This window comes from Mirounga leonina, unplaced genomic scaffold (genome assembly GCF_011800145.1).
Source record: "Mirounga leonina isolate KUSES-001 unplaced genomic scaffold, KU_Mleo_1.0 Mir_82, whole genome shotgun sequence".
Lineage (NCBI taxonomy): Eukaryota > Metazoa > Chordata > Mammalia > Carnivora > Phocidae > Mirounga > Mirounga leonina.
The window spans coordinates 21,449,624-21,472,233 of NW_023270825.1; the positions used below are offsets into that span (position 1 = coordinate 21,449,624).

The window sequence follows — 22,610 nt, forward strand, 5'->3', positions numbered from 1 at the left end:
ATTATTTTTTATTTTAAAATTCTTTATTTAAATTCACTGTAGTTAACATCACCCAGTTACCCCATCCCTACACCCACCTCCCCTCCAGCAATCCTCAGTTTGTTTCCTAGAGTTCAGCATCTCTTATAGTTTGCCTCTCTCTCTATTTTCATCTTATTTTTCCTTCCCTTTCCTTATGTTCAACTGTTTTGTTTCTTGAATTCCACATATGAGTGAAATCATATGGTATTTGTCTTTCTCTGACTGATTTATTTTGCTTAGCATAATACCCTTTAGTTCCATCCACATCATTGCAAATGGCAAGATTTCATTCTTTTTTTTTTTTTTTTTTAAAGATTTTATTTATTTATTTGACAGAGAGAGAGCTAGAGAGGGAACACAAGCAGGGGGAGTGGGAGAGGGAGAAGCAGGCTTCCTGCCGAGCAGGGAGCCCGATGCGGGGCTCGATCCCAGGACCCTGGAATCATGACCTGAGCCGAAGGCAGGCGCCCAACCGACTGAGCCACGCAGGCGCCCCAACAAGATTTCATTCTTTTTGATGTCTTTTTTTGAAGAAAAAAATCTCTGAATTCAAACTCCCTTTTGTGACAAGTCTGTAGTGTTCTATTCTGGGGTACTTTTTACTTTAAAAATGCTTAAAAATGTACTAGACTGCCTTATATATCACATTAGGGAGCTAATTGTATTATGATTGCAAGTTCAGTAGGCCAAACTTTTCCATAGTATTGCCTTTCCAAAGATGATAGAGAATATCAAATATTTTATAAAAATCCAAGAAAATCATGGCTTAATTTCTGTACCAACTTTTAACTAATATAAATCATTATCAAATTAAAATACTATGGGTACTTTTTTATTTTGCTTAAATTTGTTATTGTTTATATTTGTTCAGCTTATCTTGACTTTTCCCTCATGTTTTGAAATGTTACTGTTTTCTAGATTTTTATTTATTTTATTTATTTATTTTTATTTTTTTAAAAGATTTTATTAGAGAGAATGAGAGAGAGCATGAGAGCGGGGAGGGTCAGAGGGAGAAGCAGACTCCCTGCTGAGCAGGGAGCCGGATGCGGGACTCGATCCCAGGACTCCAGGATCATGACCTGAGCCGAAGGCAGTCGCTTAACCAACTGAGCCACCCAGGCGCCCCTGTTTTCTAGATTTTTAAAAAACAAGATATATAAATGTCTTTTTTAGACTAAACTTCAGTGGCTCTGTGAGGAACTGAAAGAGAGAGAAAACCGAGAAAAAAATCTGCGGCACCAGCTGATACTGTGCAGACAACAGCTGAGGAACATGATGGAAAACAAGGAATCTGAGCTCCAGTGTCTCTTTGAACAGATAGAAAGACAAGAGCAGCTTCTGGAAGAAATACACCAGGAGAAAAGAGGTGTGTTAACTCTTTGTACTCTTATTTTTCTTTGTTTGTATTTATGGAATCCTAGGATTTGAAAGAAAAACCTATTTCTCTTGTCTCTACTTTGGATTATTTCTGAATCCCTCTCCTTTCCTGTCTCTCATCTCCCTATCTTTCTTCATTTCTGGGTCCAGAAGAGAAAACTGTTTGCCCTGAGAGTTTTTCCTTCAGCTTGTGCATCTCTCCTGGGTAGATAGCACTGTGTCTGTTGCCATTTGCAAGTATTAATGTGTTCAGACGTTTGTGCTTCCCTGATAAAATGCTGAAGTTTATATTTTACTTCAGGAGAATATTCATTAATTTATTCAATAAATATTTACTCTGTGCCTATTTTGTCTTGGGCACTATTAAAAGTGCTGAGGCTACATCATGAATAAAGCAAAAAAAAAAAAAATCCTCTTATTTATCTTACATTGTATAGAGTGGAGTGACAGAAAATAAATATAATGCATAGGTAAATTGTTTAATATATTAGAAAATTATAAGCACAATTGTGCAAACAGTAGAGTAAGAGGAGTATGGGAGAGCAGGGGGCAGGGATTAATATGTTAAATATGTAGGCAGTACTTTAAAAGTTAGACAAGAACTTTGGAAAACTGCTTTTCTTTTTGGTTCTACTAGGGAAACATCATGATGGGAAGAAGAAAAACAGCATTATGTATGGAAATCCTGTGTTTCTTATGTTGTGTTGGCCTTAGGTCTTTTCTTTATTGGTGAACTTTATTAATTTAAGAACCAGAAAGAGGCTTAATATAGTGTCCCACTAAGAAAAACAAAACATCAACATATGATAGCTACCTAAAAATTTTTTTGGTTTTTCATTTTAGTTATCAGGGTTATTCCTTCTACAGGTACCAATTAAAAATTATTTTTGCTATATGCAGTGATTCTCAGTTTTTTTTTTTTGGTATCAGGACCACTTTACATTTGTAACATTTTTGAGAACTCAAAGAGCTTTAATCAATGTATGTTATATGCATTAATATCTACCGTATTAAAAATTAAATCTGAGCATTTAAAAATATTTATTCCTTTAAAATAATAATTATAAACATATTACATTATTAACATAAAAATTAATGACCTTTAACTACTTTCAATACAAAAATATTGATGATGGCATTGTTTTGCACTTTTGTAAATCTCTTTCATTGCTGTCTTAAAAGAAGACAGCTGCATTTTTGTGTTTGCATCTGTATTCTGTTGTTATATTCCATGTCTAAGCTCTGGAAAAACTGAACTGTATTTATGAGAACTTGAGTGTGAAAGAGGCAAGTAATATCTTCATATTATTAATAAGAGGTCTTGGATGATCCCCAAACCATCCATTGCAAACTGCTGCTATAGTGCAATTGAAAAATGTGCTAGTAGGAAAAGTCAGAGGATGCCAATATAGATAGATAGATAGATAATAGATAGATATAGATAGATATAAATACATTTATATATTTTTAAGGACAGTACAATAGAATCTAATTATGAACTTTATAGATTAAAACATTGTATGATCTCTGTACATGTTATAGACTATTTACAAACACTAGATTGCAACCTGGTTTTTCTTTTAGTAAATATTATCACCCAGTAAATTCTTTTTTTTTGTATAAGGATTAATGCAATAGTATATTATAAATACCTATAACCCTTAGGGGGACAAATCCAAAAGGAAAGAATCAAATATTTGTGCACTGAAATAATTATGTTTAAATGCCCAGCTTTTTCATAAAAGCCTCAGAAGATAAGTTACAAAGGTTATAATTTCTCAAGGTGATTCTTTTATTTCTACTATGCAAATTTAATAAAAATTTATTGCTTATTTTGTATCCACAGAGCACTTGAATTCCTTTATGCATGTTAGAATCAGCTTGTCAGTTTTGTTTTGTTTTTTTAAAGACTCTACTAGTGTTTTGGGGCACCTGGGTCGCTCAGTCTTAAGAGTCTGCCTTCAGCGCAGGTCATGATCCCAGGCTCCTGGGATGGAGCCCTGCTTCGGGCTCCCTGCTCTGTGGGAAGCCTGCTTCTCCCTCTTCCTCTTCCCCTGCTTGTGTTCCCTCTCTCCCTGTCTCTCTCTCTCAAATAAATAAATAATCTTTAAAAGAATCTACTAGTGTTTTAGTAAGACTGTTAAATGTAACATTTAAGAATGGGTATCTTGATATTGAATATTCCAATCCATGAACATGGTATATCTATACATTTATTTAGGTTTTTAACTTTTTTTCATGGATATTTTGTACTTTTCAGCAGACAGGCCTTAAACATTTTTTTCAGATTTATTCCTAATTTTTTCTGATTTATGGTGTTACATTAAATGATATTTTAAAAACTTGAATTTCTGACATTCTTTTCTAGTATATAGAAATATAATTGATTTTTTTGTGTGTATTAACCTTATATTCTTTAACTGTGTTAAGCTCATTTATTAGTTGTAGTAGCTGTTTGTTTTTGTCATCATTGTTTTTGATTTCTTAGCACTTCGGGTTTTCTTTATACATAATCATTTCATCTACAAATAAAGACAGTTTTTGCTTCTCCTGGTGGGTTTTTTTCTTTTTTCTTTCTTTCTTTTTTTCTTTCTTTGTTTTAACTGGATGGGACCTCCAGTACATATTAAACTAACCTTATATTCCTGGGATCAACTCTACTTTGTCAAAATGTATTTTCCCATTTACATATGGCTGGATTTGATTTAGTAATAGTTAAGATTTTTTGCATCTGTGTTCATGAGGAATATTGTTCTGTAGCTTCTCGTAATGTCTTTATCTGATTTGAATGTTAATATAACAGTGACCTCTTAAAATAAGTTATGTTTCCCTTTTACTTTTGGAAACATTTATATAAAGTGTGTATTATTTCTTTTAAGTGCATGATAGAATTCATGAATGAAGCTTCCTGGGCCTGTAGTTTTTTGGGTAAGGCTTTAAATTTCAAACTCAAGGGGCGCCTGGGTGGCTCAGTCGTTAAGCGTCTGCCTTCGGCTCACGTCATGATCCCAGGGTCTTGGGATCGAGTCCCACATCGGGCTCCCTGCTCTGCGGGAAGCCTGCTTCTCCCTCTCCCACTCCCCCTGCTTGTGTTCCTGCTCTCGCTGTGTCTCTCTGTCAAATAAATAAATAAAATCTTAAAAAAAAAAAAGTAAATTTCAAACTCAAATTCTTAATAGCTATATGGCTATTCAGAATTTCTCCTTCTTTTTAAAAAGATTTTATTTATTTATTTGAGAGAGACAATGAGAGAGAGAGAGCACATGAGAGGGGGGAGGGTCAGAGGGAGAAGCAGACTCCCCGCTGAGCAAGGGAGTCCGACGTGGGACTCGATCCTGGGACTCCAGGATCATGACCTGAGCTGAAGGCAGTCGCTTAACCAACTGAGCCACCCAGGCGCCCTGAATTTCTCCTTCTTCTTGAGTCAGTTTTATTAATTGTGCCTTTCAACATATTTGCTCATTTCATCTAAATTGTCAAATTTGTTGGCTTAAAATTTCTCATAATATCCCCTTTTAAATTCTTTTAATTTCTGTAAGATCTGTACTGATGCTTCCTATTATATTCCTAATATTGGTAATTTTCTTTTATCCTTTATAAGTCTTGTTGAGGGTTTTAATTTTATTAATATTTTCAAAGAAACAACCTTTGAATTTAATTGTTTTTCTATTTGTCTTTTTAATGTTGATCTCTACTTTTTAATTACCCTTCTTTTATTTACTTTGTGTATCATTTGCTTTTTTCTCTGGATTCTTAAGTCAGAAGCCTTATTTTAATAACTTTCTTAATATTGTCATTAAAGTTCTAAATTTCTATCTTAGCAATACTTGAAATGTATTCCACAAATGTTTCAGTGTCATGTTTTCATTATCATTTAGTTTGAATGAGAAAATATTTCCCTTGTGATTTCTTCTTTGACCTGTGGGTATTTTAGAAGAATACTACTTAGTTTCCAATTATGTGGAGAGTTTTCTGCATATTTTATTACTGATTTCTAACTTAATACCCTGTGGTCATAGAATATACTGTCCATATTTTTGATCCTTTGAAATTTACCAGGACTTGTTTTATGGCCCCAAATGTGATCTGTCCTAGTGAATTTTCCATGTGTACTTTAAAGCAAGTTATGTTATGATTTTATTATGAAATATTTTATAAATATCAGTTATGTCAAATTCTTTCATAATGTTTTCTGTCCCTGGTGATTTCTGTATCCCTACTGATTTTGTCTACTTCTATCAATAACTGATAGAAGACGGTTACAATATCCAGCTATTTACTTTGATTGTGTACATATGTGTCATTGTTTTTTTTAGCTTTATATATTTTGAGGCTGTTATTAGATCTATTTTAGTTAGTATTGATTGTGTAAATGTGTCTACTAGGAGCCTATTGTAATAGTCTCAATAAAAGCAAAAGAAGTTGGGTATGGGTAGTGGCAACAAATGCAAAAGGTATTACGGAGGAATTAGTGCAAGATGGGGCAGTGTAGGTGATAGAACACATATAGGAGAATCTAAGTTCTCAGTGGTTTTGCCACTGGGAGAAATAAGGAAGTTGGGAAGTAGGGGCTGATTTGATGGCAGAGAAAGAGGGATCCTATTTTTTACCTATTCCTTAAAGTCATAAATGAAAAAAAGTTTTTGTTAACAAAGAAATGATATGGTAGTCTCTTGCCTTATGTATGTAAGATGTATTAGGAGTGTCTGTGATTCAGAAATAGTGTGGACTTAATATGAATAATGAAAACTAAGCAAAGGCTGTTACAGTTGGAGACATATAAACATATTTATTAGGAGGTAGGGTGAAATAAATATGTTACTAGAAATACAAGCAACATATTCTGGTGAAAATGGGAGTATTGATTACTTGGGTAGAGGCCCATATGGGGAGGTTATTTGTAGGGCATGTTCTTTGATTTAGACCTTGAAGAATGTAACAGGATTTCTATAAGAGAGAAGAGGAAGAAAGATTCTGTGCAGGATTTATCTGCATAGTGATCTCTTCTTGGGTACTTTAGCATTTGTTTACAATGGTATATATATAGGAGAGGTGACAGGCAGCAAGACTGATGGTTAAATTTATATATTTCTGAAACATCAAAATGAATTGTTGTAGAAATTTGTATTTGATTCCTTTCACCATCTTAGAAACTTACCTGTTAGAACAAGGTTAACTTATTTATAAGAGAAATATGACAAAGAAACTTTCTATTCATTGCAGTTGCCATTCTCTGCATTAATATAGTTTGATTTAATGTCATATTAACTAACATGTGCCATGTTAACTGAAACCCATGTACAAGCAGTTTATCAGTGAGTGCTGCCAGATTTGTTTATCTAAATTGTCTATGCTTCCTGGGCTATTCTAGGCATGTAGGTTTGGCCTGGAGTGTTCAAAAAGGAGAGGGACTCTAATTAGAAGTTAATGTAATGGCCCTCTTAGAACTTCAGTAATTATTGACTTAGGAATTCATCACTGTTATGAATGGTAACAAAGACCAGAGTAAAGAGATGTAAACTGCAGCTGGGAGTTGTTAGGTATATTTCCACTTGTGTAGGTAGTCATTTTTAATAATTTCTTAATAAACCAACTGCTGTCTACCTTCTTAATATTCTGATAAGCCACTGCTCCTGTATGTGCCAGTATTTCTCTGTAAAAATACTTTGAAATTATGCTAAAAACTAACATTTATGTGGAATTTGAAAGGATTCCCTTTTTCAAAGAGCTTCAGAAGGAGGGGCATTTGTATAGGATGATTTAAATTCATTCTTGCTATATGAAATGCTAATGATGATGAACAAATATAGCAGGTAATTTTCTTAACATAATTTTCCTTAAACTGAAATTACAAAGCTTTAGTTAAATAAGGGACCTGTCTTACTTTCCAGGCACTCTCTGGTTGTGACTGTGACTATTTAGTGTACATAATTTTTCTTCTTGGAGTAATTAGAAATTGACATGGCCTCTGAAATTCTTTTCCCTTAAAGATGAAATTTGATTTTCTTATCCAGTTTCTAGTTTTGAGTAGTTGTTATATTCATTTGTCTTTATTGGTTAGGTGGGATCTTCCCCAAGATCCCTACTTCCCTACTACCCTGATACTATGATAGGTACAATGCCTAGAAAGGTAGTTAATTCTCAGCAGCATGCACTCTAGATTCAGGCTTCCCTAATTTGTCTCTTCCTGTCATATATCACTTATTGGGAATGTACATGCAAGGATGAAATAGGCCATTGTCAAGGCCTCTTTGTTAGGGAGTTACTTTCTGAATAAAAGGGAAAATACTAAAAGAATGTGGAAGAAGGGAAGTAGTTTTTCAGCCACTTCAGAAGGTAATATTTTTTGCAGCAGAAGAGTAATTGCTCAGATCGTTTTTTTGGGGAGGGGGGGCGGGTAGGAACTATGCCTTAGCCAAGAAGTAGGCAGTAGAGAAAAGGTGCATCAAAAACAAAAACAAACAAACAAACCAACAAAAAACCCCACAAAAAAACCCCCAGAAAAGCAAAAAACAATGTACTCTATGTAACCAGAATAAGCTCTGCATAACCAAAAGGCAAATCAGCAAATGTTTGGCAGAAGTAAGTAATTTAATCAGAGTGGTTTACATTTTGTTTATGACACTCTGGGATTAGGTAACAATATTTGTCTTTCCTAATATTTCAGTTATCTATAACATTTTACAGTAGAAATATTTAAAACATTTATGTTTTTATTCATTTCGTGACAATATTTTCTAAGAGCCTTCTGATTCATTTAGGGGTGCTATAACATTGTGAGTAGTAATTCTAGCCCCATTTTGTACTATGATTTGATTAGCTCTCTAGTATAACATCTGAAAAAAATTTAAAAATACCTGAATACCAAAAAAGTAAACAGTATTAAAACTACGTGTATTTCTAAAATAGTTTCAGTCCTTAATAGTAAAATGACTATAGCTTTTAGATTATAATTTCCTATTTGCTATTGATGATAAACAAGCTTAAGCATGGTTATAAATGTTGAGTAGAAGGATCCAAGAATGGGAGAGGTTGAACAGGTAAAAGAAGGGTTAATTGGTATTGCAGGATCCCAGAAGGTATGAGAATGGATGGGGTCAAAAGTAACAGTGGAAAAATGAATCTTGGAAAGAATAAGGAAAAGAGTTTTGCTTTTCCTCCTTACCTTTTTAGCTCTTTGAATACACTACTATTTTTGGCAATTTCACTTATCACAATAATTTATGTAGTGATTTCTTTATTTTGACTGTTCCTTAACATCTGTGATGGCTTTAGTTGATCTTTGCCTTTTCTATGCTCAATACCTGCTTAGAGAAAAGGACGGAAGGAATGAGAGGTAGCTACTGGGTTTGCCATGTAAGTCTGAGAGACCTGTTTTTTTTGTTTGTTTGTTTGTTTGTTTTACTTATTTCCTAGCCTTCCATGTGGCTAGGTGTGGCCATGTGACTCAGTTTCCCCCAATGAAATGTAAGCAAAGTGATGTTTGCAACTTATATAATTTTTTTTTATTTTTTTTAATTTATTTTTTTTAAATTTTATTATGTTATGTTAGTCACCATACAATACATCATTAGTTTTTTTTTTTTTTAAGATTTTATTTATTTATTGACGGAGAAATAGACAGCACAAGTAGGCAGAGTGGCAGGCAGAGGGAGAGGGAGAAGCAGGCTTCCCGCCGAGCAGGGAGCCCGATGCGGGGCTCGATCCCAGGACCCTGGGATCCTGACCTGAGCTGAAGGCAGCCGCTTAGCCGACTGAGCCACCCAGGCACCCCACATCATTAGTTTTTGATGTAGTGATCCACGATCCATTGTTTTCATATAACACCCAGTGCTCCGTGCAGTACGTGCCCTCCTTAATACCCATCACCGGGCTAACCAATCCCCCCTCCTCCCCCCCCTCTAAAACCCTGTTTGTTTCTCAGGTCCATAGTCTGTCATGGTTCATCTCCCCCTCCAATTCCCCCCGCCCATTTTTCCCTTCCTTCTCCTAATGTCCTCCATGTTATTCCTTATGTTCCACAAATAAGTGAAACCATATGATAATTGACTTTCTCTGCTTGACTTATTTCACTTAGCATAATCTCCTCCAGCCCCATCCATGTTGATGTAAAAGTTGGGTATTCATCTTTTCTGATGGCTAAGTAATATTCCATTGTATATATGGACCACATCTTCTTTATCCATTCATCTGTTGAAGGGCATCTCAGCTCTTTCCACAGTTTGGCTATTGTGGCCATTGCTGCTATGAACATTGGGGTGCATATGATCCTTCTTTTCACTACATCTGTGTATTTGGGGTAAATACCCAGGAGTGCAATTGCTGGGTCATGGGGTAGCTCTATTTTTAAATTTTTGAGGAATCTCCACACTGTTTTCCAAAGTGGCTGTACCAACTTGCATTCCCACCAACAGTGTAAGAGGGTTCCCCTTTGTCCACAACCCTGAGAGACCTGTTTTAGTAGAAGTCTTGTGCATTTTAAGACAGACTGTAGAGTGTTTCTCATGACTATATTTTTTGCAAGATGCTTCCAAAGGTTAACACTTGTTATGTGAAGGTTATCCAAGGCATAGAGCCAGCTTAGTGATGAAGCTTGTATACTATACCCTCATTATTCTGGCTATATAGAATGTCTCTGAGGATGAGCATTTTTACTATGTAATAGAGATATGACTCAGTTTTTTCTCAGTTTTCTAAAATTGCTCTGTTGTTCAAGGCACTGACTCTAAAAACATTGCATTTTCATAGATTCTCATTTACCTGGTTTGACTCTATGCTTGGTGCTGCATAGAAAAAGCTTTTCCTTTGGTTTCACTATTCCTAGAGTTCTGAGAAAGTCCTTTCAGCTGATTTCTCTGTTTTTCCTTGTTCTTCATCTGAATCTCTGTACCAATTCTGCAGTTGGTAGATGGCTGAACAGAGGATAATTTCTTAGAATTCATTTGTGGGACAGAAATAAGGGAGGGACTTGCAGACTAAGACATCTTTCCTATACTAGATATGGAGTTGCATGGTTTATATTTTATGTATGACATTTTTTTATTTATTGGTTTAGTTTTCCCCCCACTCACACATTCATCTATTACTTAGTTCCACATCAAGCCATTTTTTTTCGTCTATATGAAAGAGTATTTGACAATCATAGCATTTATATAAATACTAGTCATTGTTGTCTAACAACAAGAGAACCATTTTTTTTTCCTATTTCATACTGAAGTGTAATTAAATTAATTTAGGGGATAACCTCTAATTATAATATAATTTATTTATTTGGATTTTGGTTAATTTTAAAAAATCTGTTTAGGACCTTGTTTTACATTGTCACCAGTTCAGAAGTTCAGTGATGTTGATTATTAGAGATAATGAAATACTATTTTGATTGATAGATTGAGGAAATTATTTAAACTCATTAAACTGTCATTTTTGTTTGATATGAAATTATACATCTTCTCTCTTTTATTTTTGGGTTTTCTTCATAATTATTTTCAAAAACCAATTGAGAAATAGTTTTTTTTTTTTTAAATTATGTCCACTATTTGAGTCAAACTAGAATTTTGTTTTAATCTCCATCTGTGTTTTTGCTTATATATGTTTCATTATGATAATTTTATTTCTTTTTTAAAATAATTTTATTTCTTTTATGTTTTATGTTATGATTTGAAATCCAGGTAGGTCAACGGGGATTGACATTGTTTGTTGAATGTTTCTAGGACCAGAATTAAATACATTAATGTTATGCTGGAGTTCCTGATCCACAGATCTGTGCATTTATCAACTTCAATTGAATATGAAATCAACATTCACATTGTTAATAAATTGGCAACAGAAAGTTTGGCTAATTATTTTTTAGTTAGCTATAAATATCTCTGCCCACCTGCCCCTTTATGTAATGAGCCTAAAGCTTATGCTCTTATTGGCTAAACTTAATTTTAGAGACATACATTTTCAGTATCTCCAGTAATATGCTTAGTTGGTAATAGTTAAGTATTGACTGGATGGAGAGTTCACATATTTAAAATTTACATTTTTCCCCTTCTAAATTATTGGATGTGTGTGTGTGTATTCTGGACTATATTTTGGAAAATCCACAAATGTTAAATATATGATATGAATGAGTTCTTAGATTTTCTTGTTTCATCCTCTGATAGATTATCTACATTATTTTCTGCTGTTTAATAGTACAACAAAGGTGGTCTACTTGAGTTTGAATCATGAGCATACTCAGGGAGAAGAGTAAGATAGAAGTACATGTGCTAAAATAGATTTGAATGAGTTCTTAAGTCAGTAAATAGCTTTATTAAATTCAAAGCATATCCTTACTGTGTTTGAGTTCTTTTAAGCATTATATCTTTTAAGTGTTATATCTTTTCTATTTTGTTGCATACATAATAGTTACCATTGTGGCAGGCAGAATAATAAAAACCCACCTTCTCAAAGATGTCCACGTCCTAGTTCCCAGAACCCATTAATATCTTACATTCCATAGCAAAAGAGATTTTGTGGTTGTGGTTAAATTAACGGTTTTGAGAAAGGGAGATTATCCTGGATTATTTGTTTGGGCCCAGTGTAATCATAAGAGTTCTTGAAAGTGAAAGACGAAGCAGAAAAGGAAGTCAGAGTGATTCAGTGTTAGAAAGACTCAATTTACTGTTGATGGCCTTAAAGATGAAGGAGGAGGGCCATAAGCCAAGGAATATGGATGGCCTCTAAGAAGCTGGAAAAGGCAAGGAGAAGGATTCTTCCTTGGAACCTCTACAAAGGAATGCACCTCTGCTGACATGATTTTAGCCCAGTGCGATCCATATCAGACTTCTGATCTACATAATGAATTTGCATTGTTTTAAGGCACTAGATTTATGGTAATTGGTTAGCAGGATACATGATAAACTAATACACCAATAAAATCATGAAATTAGAGATTTATTATAGTTTTTCTGACACTTTATTCACGGCCTATCAAGTAATTCTCAAGCCTGCTTGAACCTCTTTGGGTACATGTGTCCATCTTTGGATGTTTGTCAGAAAGTTAGGAATATACATATATTACTTTCAGTCTACTAAAATTAACTTTGAAATGCACTGAGGCAGTTCTTAAAATGTGTGAAATGTGGTATTTTCAAAATGAATATAATTTCCTTATACCTGTCTATACGTATTTGGTCCTCTTCACTTAAATATAGCAAGAAAATTCAAATAAATTACATTGGGTCGTGAATGAACATGAAATATAGATACTTACTGGCTTTGGCTGCTGGGAGGCCTTTGTTCATTATTATAGCCCTTCCCACCTTTACATTTTATTGTTCTTCCACTTTGGCTTAAAGTATAGTATTAACATGTACATAGAAGGAAATTAAAAAATAAAATCACAAGACAAAAATACGGAGCAGAGAAACAGTGTCCCTGGCACCTGAAGGGAGTTATTGTAGTTTATCAATATACTTCATTTACTTCTGAGTTTTCTGACATCTAAGAGGGATACTTGTTGGGTCACATGGTTCTTATCATCCTAGTTAAAGGGGGCACGGAAACTCCTATGAGAAACAAACATTCTGGAAACTGAATTCAAGGGGAATATATTATATTCATCTTTCTATAAGCAATGTAACAATGTCTCCAGTTATTGTTTAGATAGTAATAAGAGCTAACGTGCATTGCTGTGTGTCAGATATTAAGTGCTATAGCTATAAACAATTTATTATTTTGTTAATCCCCAAGTAGGTATTATCATTCAGATTTCAAAAGATAACGATTGGGGGCTTATTTCTTTGTAGAAATTCTTGAAAATGACTAGGGACACGTTATGACTTTTGTAGTCCCCAGGCACCTAACCTTCAGGCCCCTTCCTCCATGAAATAATGAAATTTTTGGTTATGGTGATATGAAGATGAATATAATCCAGGCTGGATTTATTATTATATATTAATTATTTTATTCATTTTTTTCTTCTAGCTTTATAATAAAATGAATACATTTTCATTGGCCAGAGACACTGTGCTTACTGTGCCTAGTGGAGAAGTTGGCCTCAGATAGAAGAATACAGGCTGTGCTATAATATCATATGGAGGATCTGACTTTATAGAGTAGGGGATGAGGACAGGATTTCCTTAGAACGTGACACATATGGGGATCCTAAGTCTGAGTAGGCATTAGTCAGGTCCAGACGGTTGGCAGTGTTGTCCCAGCAGAGGGAACAGTGTTTGTGAAGGGCTGAAGCGGGAAGGAACTTGGCTGGAGCATATTGACATAAGGAGATTGAATGCAAGCACAAAGATTTTAACTGACCTAATGCTTTACAGATAGTAGACTTAATGAAATTACCTCTGTGCCTACAGTGGACTCTGTTCAGATGACTGGTATATTTTGGGTAGATAAAACTTTAATTTATCCTTGAATTCTTGACTAAGATTTGAAGTTTGATTATTCTTTATTGTGGAGTTAGTTGGGATCCAGAATGCTTTAGATACCAGATATGGTTGCAGAGAATAAACATATGCATGTCATGATATTTAAAATGGAAATATTTTTAAATAGAGGCTGCCGACATATTGTATATAAAGCCTGTATTGCCTTATGGTTATGAAATTTGAAACTCCAAGGAAAATTTTCTTATTTTATTAATTTGAAAGATTTCCTGAGAGCATTTAAAACCTATTCTGACACTTACGATTTGAAAGAAAGATTACTTTCTCCCGTTCACTTGTCCTCTGCAACTAGTGACTTTACAGTTTTCCTTGGTTGTGTCTTGTGAATCTACTCCTCCCTCCACTTAGATGACCTCTATCTTACTTAGCTCTGTATTACTTCATCTCCAAGGATTGCAGAAGCTTCTTATTTGCAAGACCTTCTTAACCTTTAGTCTGTTTCACTGGTCTTTACCTATGAGACTGACAGAGCTCCCAAGACAGAGGACTTTCCCAAGCAGACACACTCCAGTGGATGTGTTCAAGTTCACACCATTCCCTGGGCCCAAGCCATCCTTCATCCATTTCTCTAATAAAGCATTTGGTAAGGATGACATCTTTTATAAATAACCTTGAAATTGCTCGGAGCAATACAAAAAAGTAAATCATTCTCAAACTTTGGTTTTGTATTTTTGTAATAAATTACTTGCAACACACCCCGCAATTGACCTCCATTCAGTAGCGTTTCTTTGGAGAACACACACACACGTGTGTGCACATACAATTGCTGTTCCAATCAGTTCCGCCTAATGAATCTTCATTAAACACAGCTTTGAGCATGAGACCCTCAGCTCAGAAACCTTCAGTGGCTTTCTCACTGCCGAACAAATAAAAGTTCAAACTCCTTTAGGAGTCTCCCATTTTCCCCTCTTTCTAAAACTCTACCCTTGTTATTAACCCTTGCCAGCAGACATTTTTCCTTTTACCACCCCATTACTATTAAAACTTTTGGATACAATTACATGACATTTTACATTTATAGCTTTTTATTCTGGGTATCTACATGTGTATTTCTTTATATTAATTTTTAATCTCATTTATACACCCTTGTCTTCCCATTGCATCTTGTACCAGTTTTTGTATTTAAACGGGAAATAAACATAATTATTGGGTGTTTGGGTAGGTGTGCAGATGGATGGATGGATGAATGGATGGACAGATAAATGGATAACACAGATCTAGCTTCCTACCTCTTTATCCCATTTATTATGGTATGTCATCAGAAATCATGCCCCCAACAATATATACTCTAGATACTTAGGTCTGTTTTACCAATCAAAAAGGAAACAAACATCAATATTGATTTATTCTTACTTCTGCTTCAGGACACAGGAATAAACACGAGGTATTAGACAACAACTCAGAATTACCCCCAAACTATGCTGATGATGTCCTTTATTAGCTTAGCTGTCTTCACTAAATCTTTTGAAACTAGGATAATTGGCAGTAAGAGAATCCTCCTCCTATTTCCCTGATAGTATTTGGAAAGACTTTGACATACATGTTCTCCTTTCTAGATTTGATGACAATTCATCACATCAGCAGTGAGAGATTCCAGATATGATTTCCTATTGAGACTATTGAACTTATACTCTAGTATTTAAAATTCACTTCTTAATGATGTCACACTTTGAAAAGATTCCTCTTCACAGTTCCTTTCCTGTAGGTGATGTTAAATCTTTATGTTCAACTATTCACTCTCAGCGTCTTTGAGATGTCCTTTAGGGGAATGAAGGAAGCGATTTCTTGAGGGCTTGCTGTATTCAGGTTTTTATATGTATTTTCTCATTTAACCCTTAAAACAACCTTGTGCAATTATGAATCCCATTTTACAGTCAGGCAGCTGAGTCTGGGATGCGAGGGAAGGGTAGGTTTTCTTCTCACAAGGTGGGACAGTGAATTATAGATGGGAGAGATCTTTATGAAACTCCATTATATATTTCTACTGTCATATCACATATCAGAATGAACCAGTGCTACTCAGTCAAGCTCAGTAGGCCTTGCAAATTGGAAAGAACCCATCCTTCCCCACTCTGTTGGGCTCTTTTCTCTAAAGTTGTAAAGAGATCAAGTTTTTGTTAAGAATATTAGAAATAAAATTGCCCTGTCAAAACCTCCACTCTTTTTGGCTACTAGTTTAGTTGTTAATTAATGAAACTAATTCTAATATTATGCTATAGGACCTTTCTCTCCCATAACCAAGAAACTAATATCAAACCTTTTCTTATGTGTGCGGCTACCATGAATGTGATATCTATTTCCTAATCAGTTACCCAAGACCACATCTTTCTGTTGTGGTTTTAAAATTCAGAGTGATTAAAGGGCACGATAGTTTTCAGAGCAACCAGTGAGTTTTCATCTCTATGTAGCTTGAGTTCCATGGAACAAGTGTTTCCAAGAACTCCTCTGACTTCTGCTTTTGTGGTCATGAGAAATTTGGCTCTCTTCAAAGCTTTCAGATTTCACTGGAGTCAGGACAGGTGGATATCCAATTTGTGATCTACGGTTTCTTCCTCCCCCCCCCCCTCCCAACACAGTCCTATCTGCCACAAGAACCTCAGCTGCATCTGGCAGTGTTTTAGCAATTACCCTCAGGTTCACAGCTCTCTCTACCTTCTTCTGTTCTGAATGGAGAATGACTCAACATAGCTTAACAAAGAAGCACTTTCATCTTGAGAAAAGAGATGTAAACTGCAGCTGGAAGGATTTAGCTAAGATGTAAGAATACGTTGAAACTAGGAGGTTCCTAGAACTAAAATATCTATGGCAGTTGGAAGGAGTCCTGTCTTCAAAGATCTTCAGAGGGAGAGACATCTGTGTAGTATGACTTAGTTGCAATGAAGTGCTAGTGATTATGAACAAATATAGGAGTTAATTTTCTTATTCCTCTTGAACCGAAATTGTGAACTCTCGTTTAAATAAGGACTGCTCTTGCTTTCCAGGCACTTTATGGCTCTGGTTATTTAATATGAACACTCTGCAGAGGTATGTATCTAAGTAACACGGTCTCTTGTTCCTCCATATCAGTGAAGTCTCCAATGGGTTTTCTTTAGTATTTGTATCTTTGTTCATGGTGAGGTTAGAAAGTTTTTTAGGACAGTACAGGGAAGAGAAAATGGCTGCTATGTGTAATACAACTTTGCAGGTACTCTCTATACACATAAATTCTTATAATAATTTATTAAATATGTTAATTAGAATGGGGTTCATGAAGGGAAAAGAGGGAAATGCAATTTCAATGAAATGCCCGATTTCCAAACATTCTTCATGTAAAAGTTGTTCTGAAAAAATAAACTGTTAAAAGAGGGAAAATATAACTAGTTAATATTTGGTTACATTATTTAGAAATCAAGGTAAAAACTCTGACCTACTGTATTTATATACTCTTCTACAGTGTTCATATCTGCATGTGTGTTTATTCTAATTTTCTATTTCAATCTAAGAATTATCACTTTTTTTTCCCCTTCTTTTAATCCGGGAAGAGAAAAAATCTAATCAACTATTAAGAAAGAATAAAAAGGATTTGATTTAAATACCTTAAAAATAAGCGTTAATAAGAATTTGAAATGTCTTCCTGCCCTTTGGGTTTGATTTCAGTTCTAATGCTTTTTACAAAGTTCCAATAGACATGTGAACCTGTACTCTTTTTTCCTCTTTTTTTTTTTTTTTTTTGAATCTGTGGAAGAAACATTCAAAATGTACTTTCTGGCAGAGGGTACTTTAGGATTTGTTCTCTCTGCCTTTGTGTCGCTGGCTCAGACATCTGCAAGGAGCTGACATGGACATCTGTATTTCCTCCCGAGGCTTCAGCACGCAAAGCTTTTTTATTGATTGATTTTTTTTTTTTTACTTTACTGTAAATTGATCTTTATTCCATGTTAAAGTGATATACCCTACTATTTAAGTTCTTTACAAACATCCCGCACCCCCACATCACATTATAACCTTATTTTTGTGTAAGTCTTGCTGGAAGGTCAGTATTAGACAAGACTTAAATGTTGTTGGGTCTCAGCTGTACAGCGCCATGTAAACCAATCTGCACTCTGTCATGATGGTATTGTAGTGGTCCTTCAGTCTCCACGCCTCCATAATCACGTCCAGGTGATGAAGCATCTTACTAGTTTTCCACAGTTCTAGCTCCTAGAACCTCCATCTAAATTTCTAGTTTATTTTTCATTTGCAATTTTTTTTTTTTCTTGTAGTCTTTCTTCAGATTAGTTTACCTCCCGGAGCACCTTGAAAGGTCTCCCTCCTTTTACATTTCTGGTTCTCAGATATTTTACTCACCTTTTCAGTATCTCAATTCCAAAGTCCATTTTGTAAGAAATTGGGATTTAGTCACTAACTATGCTTACTTTTTTTTTTTAACGCCTTCTCTTTGAAATATCCATTTATTCTTATTATTACCTGGGTAGAAGTATTAAATGAGATCCATTGCTATATAACGCACATTTGGCTGTATAGTTTATATTTTTCTCCTTCAGTTCAATTCATGCTAATGAAAGTACTTGTCTTGCTCAGGCAGGCTATAAGAAAGGCCAAAAATGCCTCATTTTCAGTGACTGCCTTTTAGTGTCTTTGGAGTATGTGGTGTTCCATTGTGTTCCATATGTGACAGAGACATACTCTTTAACACAATTGAAAATTCTAATTCAGATAAGTATTTACACAAACATTTATACAGAAAGCTATGAAAAGGATTATATAGTTGTGGGTGTATGTTCTACAGAAGGGAGAAGTTGTTGATGGAGTGACTCTGGTTGGTTCTGAAGTTTTTTTTTTTTCATGTAGGTTTGTTGCTTCCAAGGAAACAGCCACTGAAGGGATGACTCTTTCTGTCTTCTCTGACTGTGAAATGCTATAAATGCCCTGAGGAAATATAAACTGTAGATTATTGTAACATTCATAAAGAGAAGTTTGTCTTTGTGATTTCTGTTACTAGGAAGTTTCCCTGCTAGTCAGATGTTATTAGTACCCGTTTCTTGGCTAAATCAGACATATCATAGCTGTTATGGTAGTAGAGAAGGAGAGGTCTGTTGGCTTCTTTGTCACAAGTAAGGAAAGAAGCACCTATGCTTTGGAGGATTTGGAGATTGGGAAGGAAAAGGGGAGATGTGCCAATTACCTACAAAAAGGATCTTACAGAGTTTTTATTTTTATGCATAGTATCTTATACTACTTCTTCCCTTTTCTTATTCCTGGTGAAGGAACAGAGTAAGTAAATGATTAGAGCATTTATTGGGGGATAGTTGTTTTGGGGGGATAATTGTTTTTTAGATCTCATCTCCCTCATTTGTAGTTTTTGAAGATCTGTAAATGTAGCTGAAAAATACCAATGTCTGATTATTCCATGTAAGTTAATTAATTGGAATTAATACCATTTAAGATTTCCATTTTTTTAAATGATGCATATTTTTTCCAAAAGGAGGTTTTCCTCTTAGATTTTGATTTTGATTGTGAATTACAATATCTTCTGATCAATATGAACTTTCTCTTATACAAAATTCCAGCATATTGGGGCACCTAGGTAGCTCAGTCGATTAAACGTCTGCCTTTGGCTCAGGTCATAATCCCAGGGTACTGGGATTGAGCCCTGTGTTGGGCTCCCTGCTCAGCTGGGAGCCTGCTTCTCCCTTTCCCTGGGCCCCTCCACCCCCCTCCCCCTTCTTCGTGCATGCACGCTTTCTCTCTCTCTCAAATAAATAAATAAATTTTTTTTTTTAAATTCCAGCATGTTATAATTCTTGGATTTATAGAAATTTTACTCCTTGTATATTCAGTTTTTGTCAATTGTGGGTCATTCCTCTTGGGGATAATTTGAATAAGAGGGAACTTGTGTTCTGGAATAGGTAATAGAAATAAAGGAACAAATTTTCTGCAGTAAAAGGCCTTGGGAAAATAAGAATGAGATAGAGCATACCTGAACTTAAGAATTGAATTTCAGTGGTTGATAGGAAAAAAAAAAAAAAAAAAGAACAAATAAACAAAACACCTTTGGTGCCCAGGAGAGGCAGTTGGAGGTAAAACTTAATAATAGGCAGCTTAGTTTTTCTTGTTCTTCATAGCCACATATAGTAAATATTTGTTGAGTGAAGTAATGGGTGAATGAACAATGGAGCAAACAACTAGGGTATGTAGTCTAGAGTAAATAATCAGAATGTATTAATTGCATGGGGACCAAAAAAAGAATTAAGCCTCTCATTAGATCTTTTTCTAACAGAAAGGATTGAAACAAACTTACAAACATTTTATTGAAATTTCAGGAGTATCTGTATGATGACATATATAAATCAGTAGTAAGGGGCACCTGGGTGGCTCAGTTGGTTGAGCGGCTGCCTTCGGCTCAGGTCATGATCCCAGGGTCCTGGGATCGAGTTCCTCATCGGGCTTCCTGCTCAGCAGAGAGCCTGCTTCTCGGTCTCCCTCTGCCTCTCTCCTCTGCTTGTGCTCTCCTGCTCTCTCTCTGTCAAAGAAATAAATTAAAATCTTAAAAAAAAAAAAATCAGTAGTAAGTTCTCACTGTTCTCAAACCTAAAAGTGTATGTTGTTTCATATCTTTTTATTATGCATCTTTATTGTTAATGTGAAAATAAAATAATTTTAAAGACTTTTATAGGGTAATTCCAGACTTTTAACTTTTCTTTTTTCATAATCTTGAATTTCACAAATGAAAATTTGTCTTCTCTAGGTTTGTTTTGAGAACTTATCAGTGGTTGGAGTTGATGATTAATTAATTAATTTACTTAAAATTATTCCAAATTGGGTGTTTTTATAATATATGTATGTTGATGAATTATTAAGTATTATTTTTTAAATGATGAACTGCTTGAGGGCCAAGATAATTTTTATTTGATGTCATGTCTTTTATCACATAACACACAACAAATGTTGGGTGGATGGATGAATGACTGGTCATCTTTGCAAAGGTAGATGTTGACTACAGGTCCAGTAGTACCAAATAAGCAAAAGTGTTACTAAGTAGTACCCTCTTGAATTATAATCACATGGTTCCTGAGACTTAGAGGTTATGAGAAGATATAGCCAATTATTTGATATCCACAACACACCGCAGAACCAGTCACAGTACTGTTTCTATAAAACTTTCTTGCCTTGTTAGGATCCTCAATTATTAAGTGAAGATAACTCTTTCTGTTTTAGGCTTTGCTTCTATAAGCCATCTTCAACCTTTCTGGGTTCTGTGTTATGATGGATGATTATGTTCCATTCTTTGTAAGATACTATTTGGTAAAACTTCCCAGAACACTGTAAGATTTCAGCAATAGCTTCTAGTTAGCTCTTCATCTGTTCTCAAGTGACCTGGCAATCTTGCCCTTCTCTCTGAAGTGGGCTTTGTATGGTCTCCCATTGCCTCAGCCAATTAAGACCTTAAAATTAGGCTTTGAGGAACCGTGCTCATGCTTCCAGACACATAATAGCACCACTTTTCATTGAAGGAGATGAGAAGTGTTTAAGTTTGGCCAATGAACAAAGTGAGGATAAAAACAAGTGCTAAAATCACAATTAGCCCTGAATATTTTAATGAAATAAGGGTATCAGTTTTTGGACACTATTCCACCATTATGCTAGATTTCCCTCCATAATTTATGGTTCAAAGTTTTGTGCTTCTTATAGAGATAATTATGTAGTAAGGCATTTTGAAAAGGGTACTACACCCTTATTTTTGAGGCAAATAGCTTTGCTACCCTAGATTTAAGCCTGGATTAAAACATTCCTGTTGCTTCAAGCCTGAATAAGATTCTAGAATGTAAGTTCTTCAAAGGATCTTTCTTTGATTTGGGTGGGAGAGATGAGCATGCTTGATATTGAGCTATGACATTTTTTATAGATTTCATATATATGTTATTATTTTCAGATAATGAATGTTTTAATTTCTAATTATGGTAGTTTGGCTCATTTTTCCTTTAAAGATTCTGGCATTTTCTATTGAGTAGTTACTATCTTTTTTGCTTACTGTATCATTCTAGATTGGCAGTATCCTTTCTAATGGTTAAAAGGAATAGTGATTGCTCCGTTGACAAATGAGAGGTTTCTCTCTCTCTCTCTCTCCCCCTCTCTCTCTCTACTTATTTTCCATTTGGGAGTCTGATAAGAATGGCAAGGTTGGTGTTCCTGTTTCAGTAACAAAAGTATTTGTAAATGGTAAAAATTTTTTTAAAAGAAGTTATTTGCTCATATATGGAAATTTTGTTTTATAGCTATTAAATGCTTCAAGTAACTTATTTTTTTTCTTAGACTGAGAATGGCAAAATATGTTATTTTAGACACACACCATATCTATAAGTGTATATGTTATGTTTATGTGTGTATGTGTATTTATATTTATATACCAAAGAACAGAGGAGGTTTTGGGTAATTTTATGTTGACTGCACTCTTAGAATGGAGTCTCTGAGTGTTCAGGAACCAGCCTCAGAACATAATTGCCATGTCTGTGTTGTGTTTTGCCCTTGTGATCATGTCTACAGCGTGTCATGACACTGAATGTTTCTCAGTAGGGGCACTAGGAATATTTTGAACTGGACAGTTCTTTGTGGTCCAGGATGCTCTCACACATTGAAAGGCATCTGATTATCCTGGTCTCCAAACCCTAAATACCAGTAGCACTATCTATTCTCTGAAAGAAGAAAAATGCTCTCCCCTTCCCCAAATTCTTTTAGAGAACTATTAGATTCTTTTCTCACAACACCGAAAATGTTTTATTGCATTTACTTATTTTCTTATTTATATCC

The 22,610-nt window shown here is 34.9% G+C and overlaps 1 protein-coding gene across 1 annotated transcript in view; it reads left to right on the forward strand.

Annotated features, from left to right (window-relative positions):
* CEP128 (centrosomal protein 128) overlaps nucleotides 1-22,610 on the forward strand; it is a 394,017-nt gene that overhangs the window by 171,278 nt on the left and 200,129 nt on the right. The window contains exon 21 of the mRNA XM_034993083.1: nucleotides 1,195-1,387. Within this exon, the coding sequence (XP_034848974.1) occupies nucleotides 1,195-1,387 (193 nt within the window). The remainder of the gene's footprint in view (nucleotides 1-1,194; nucleotides 1,388-22,610) is intronic.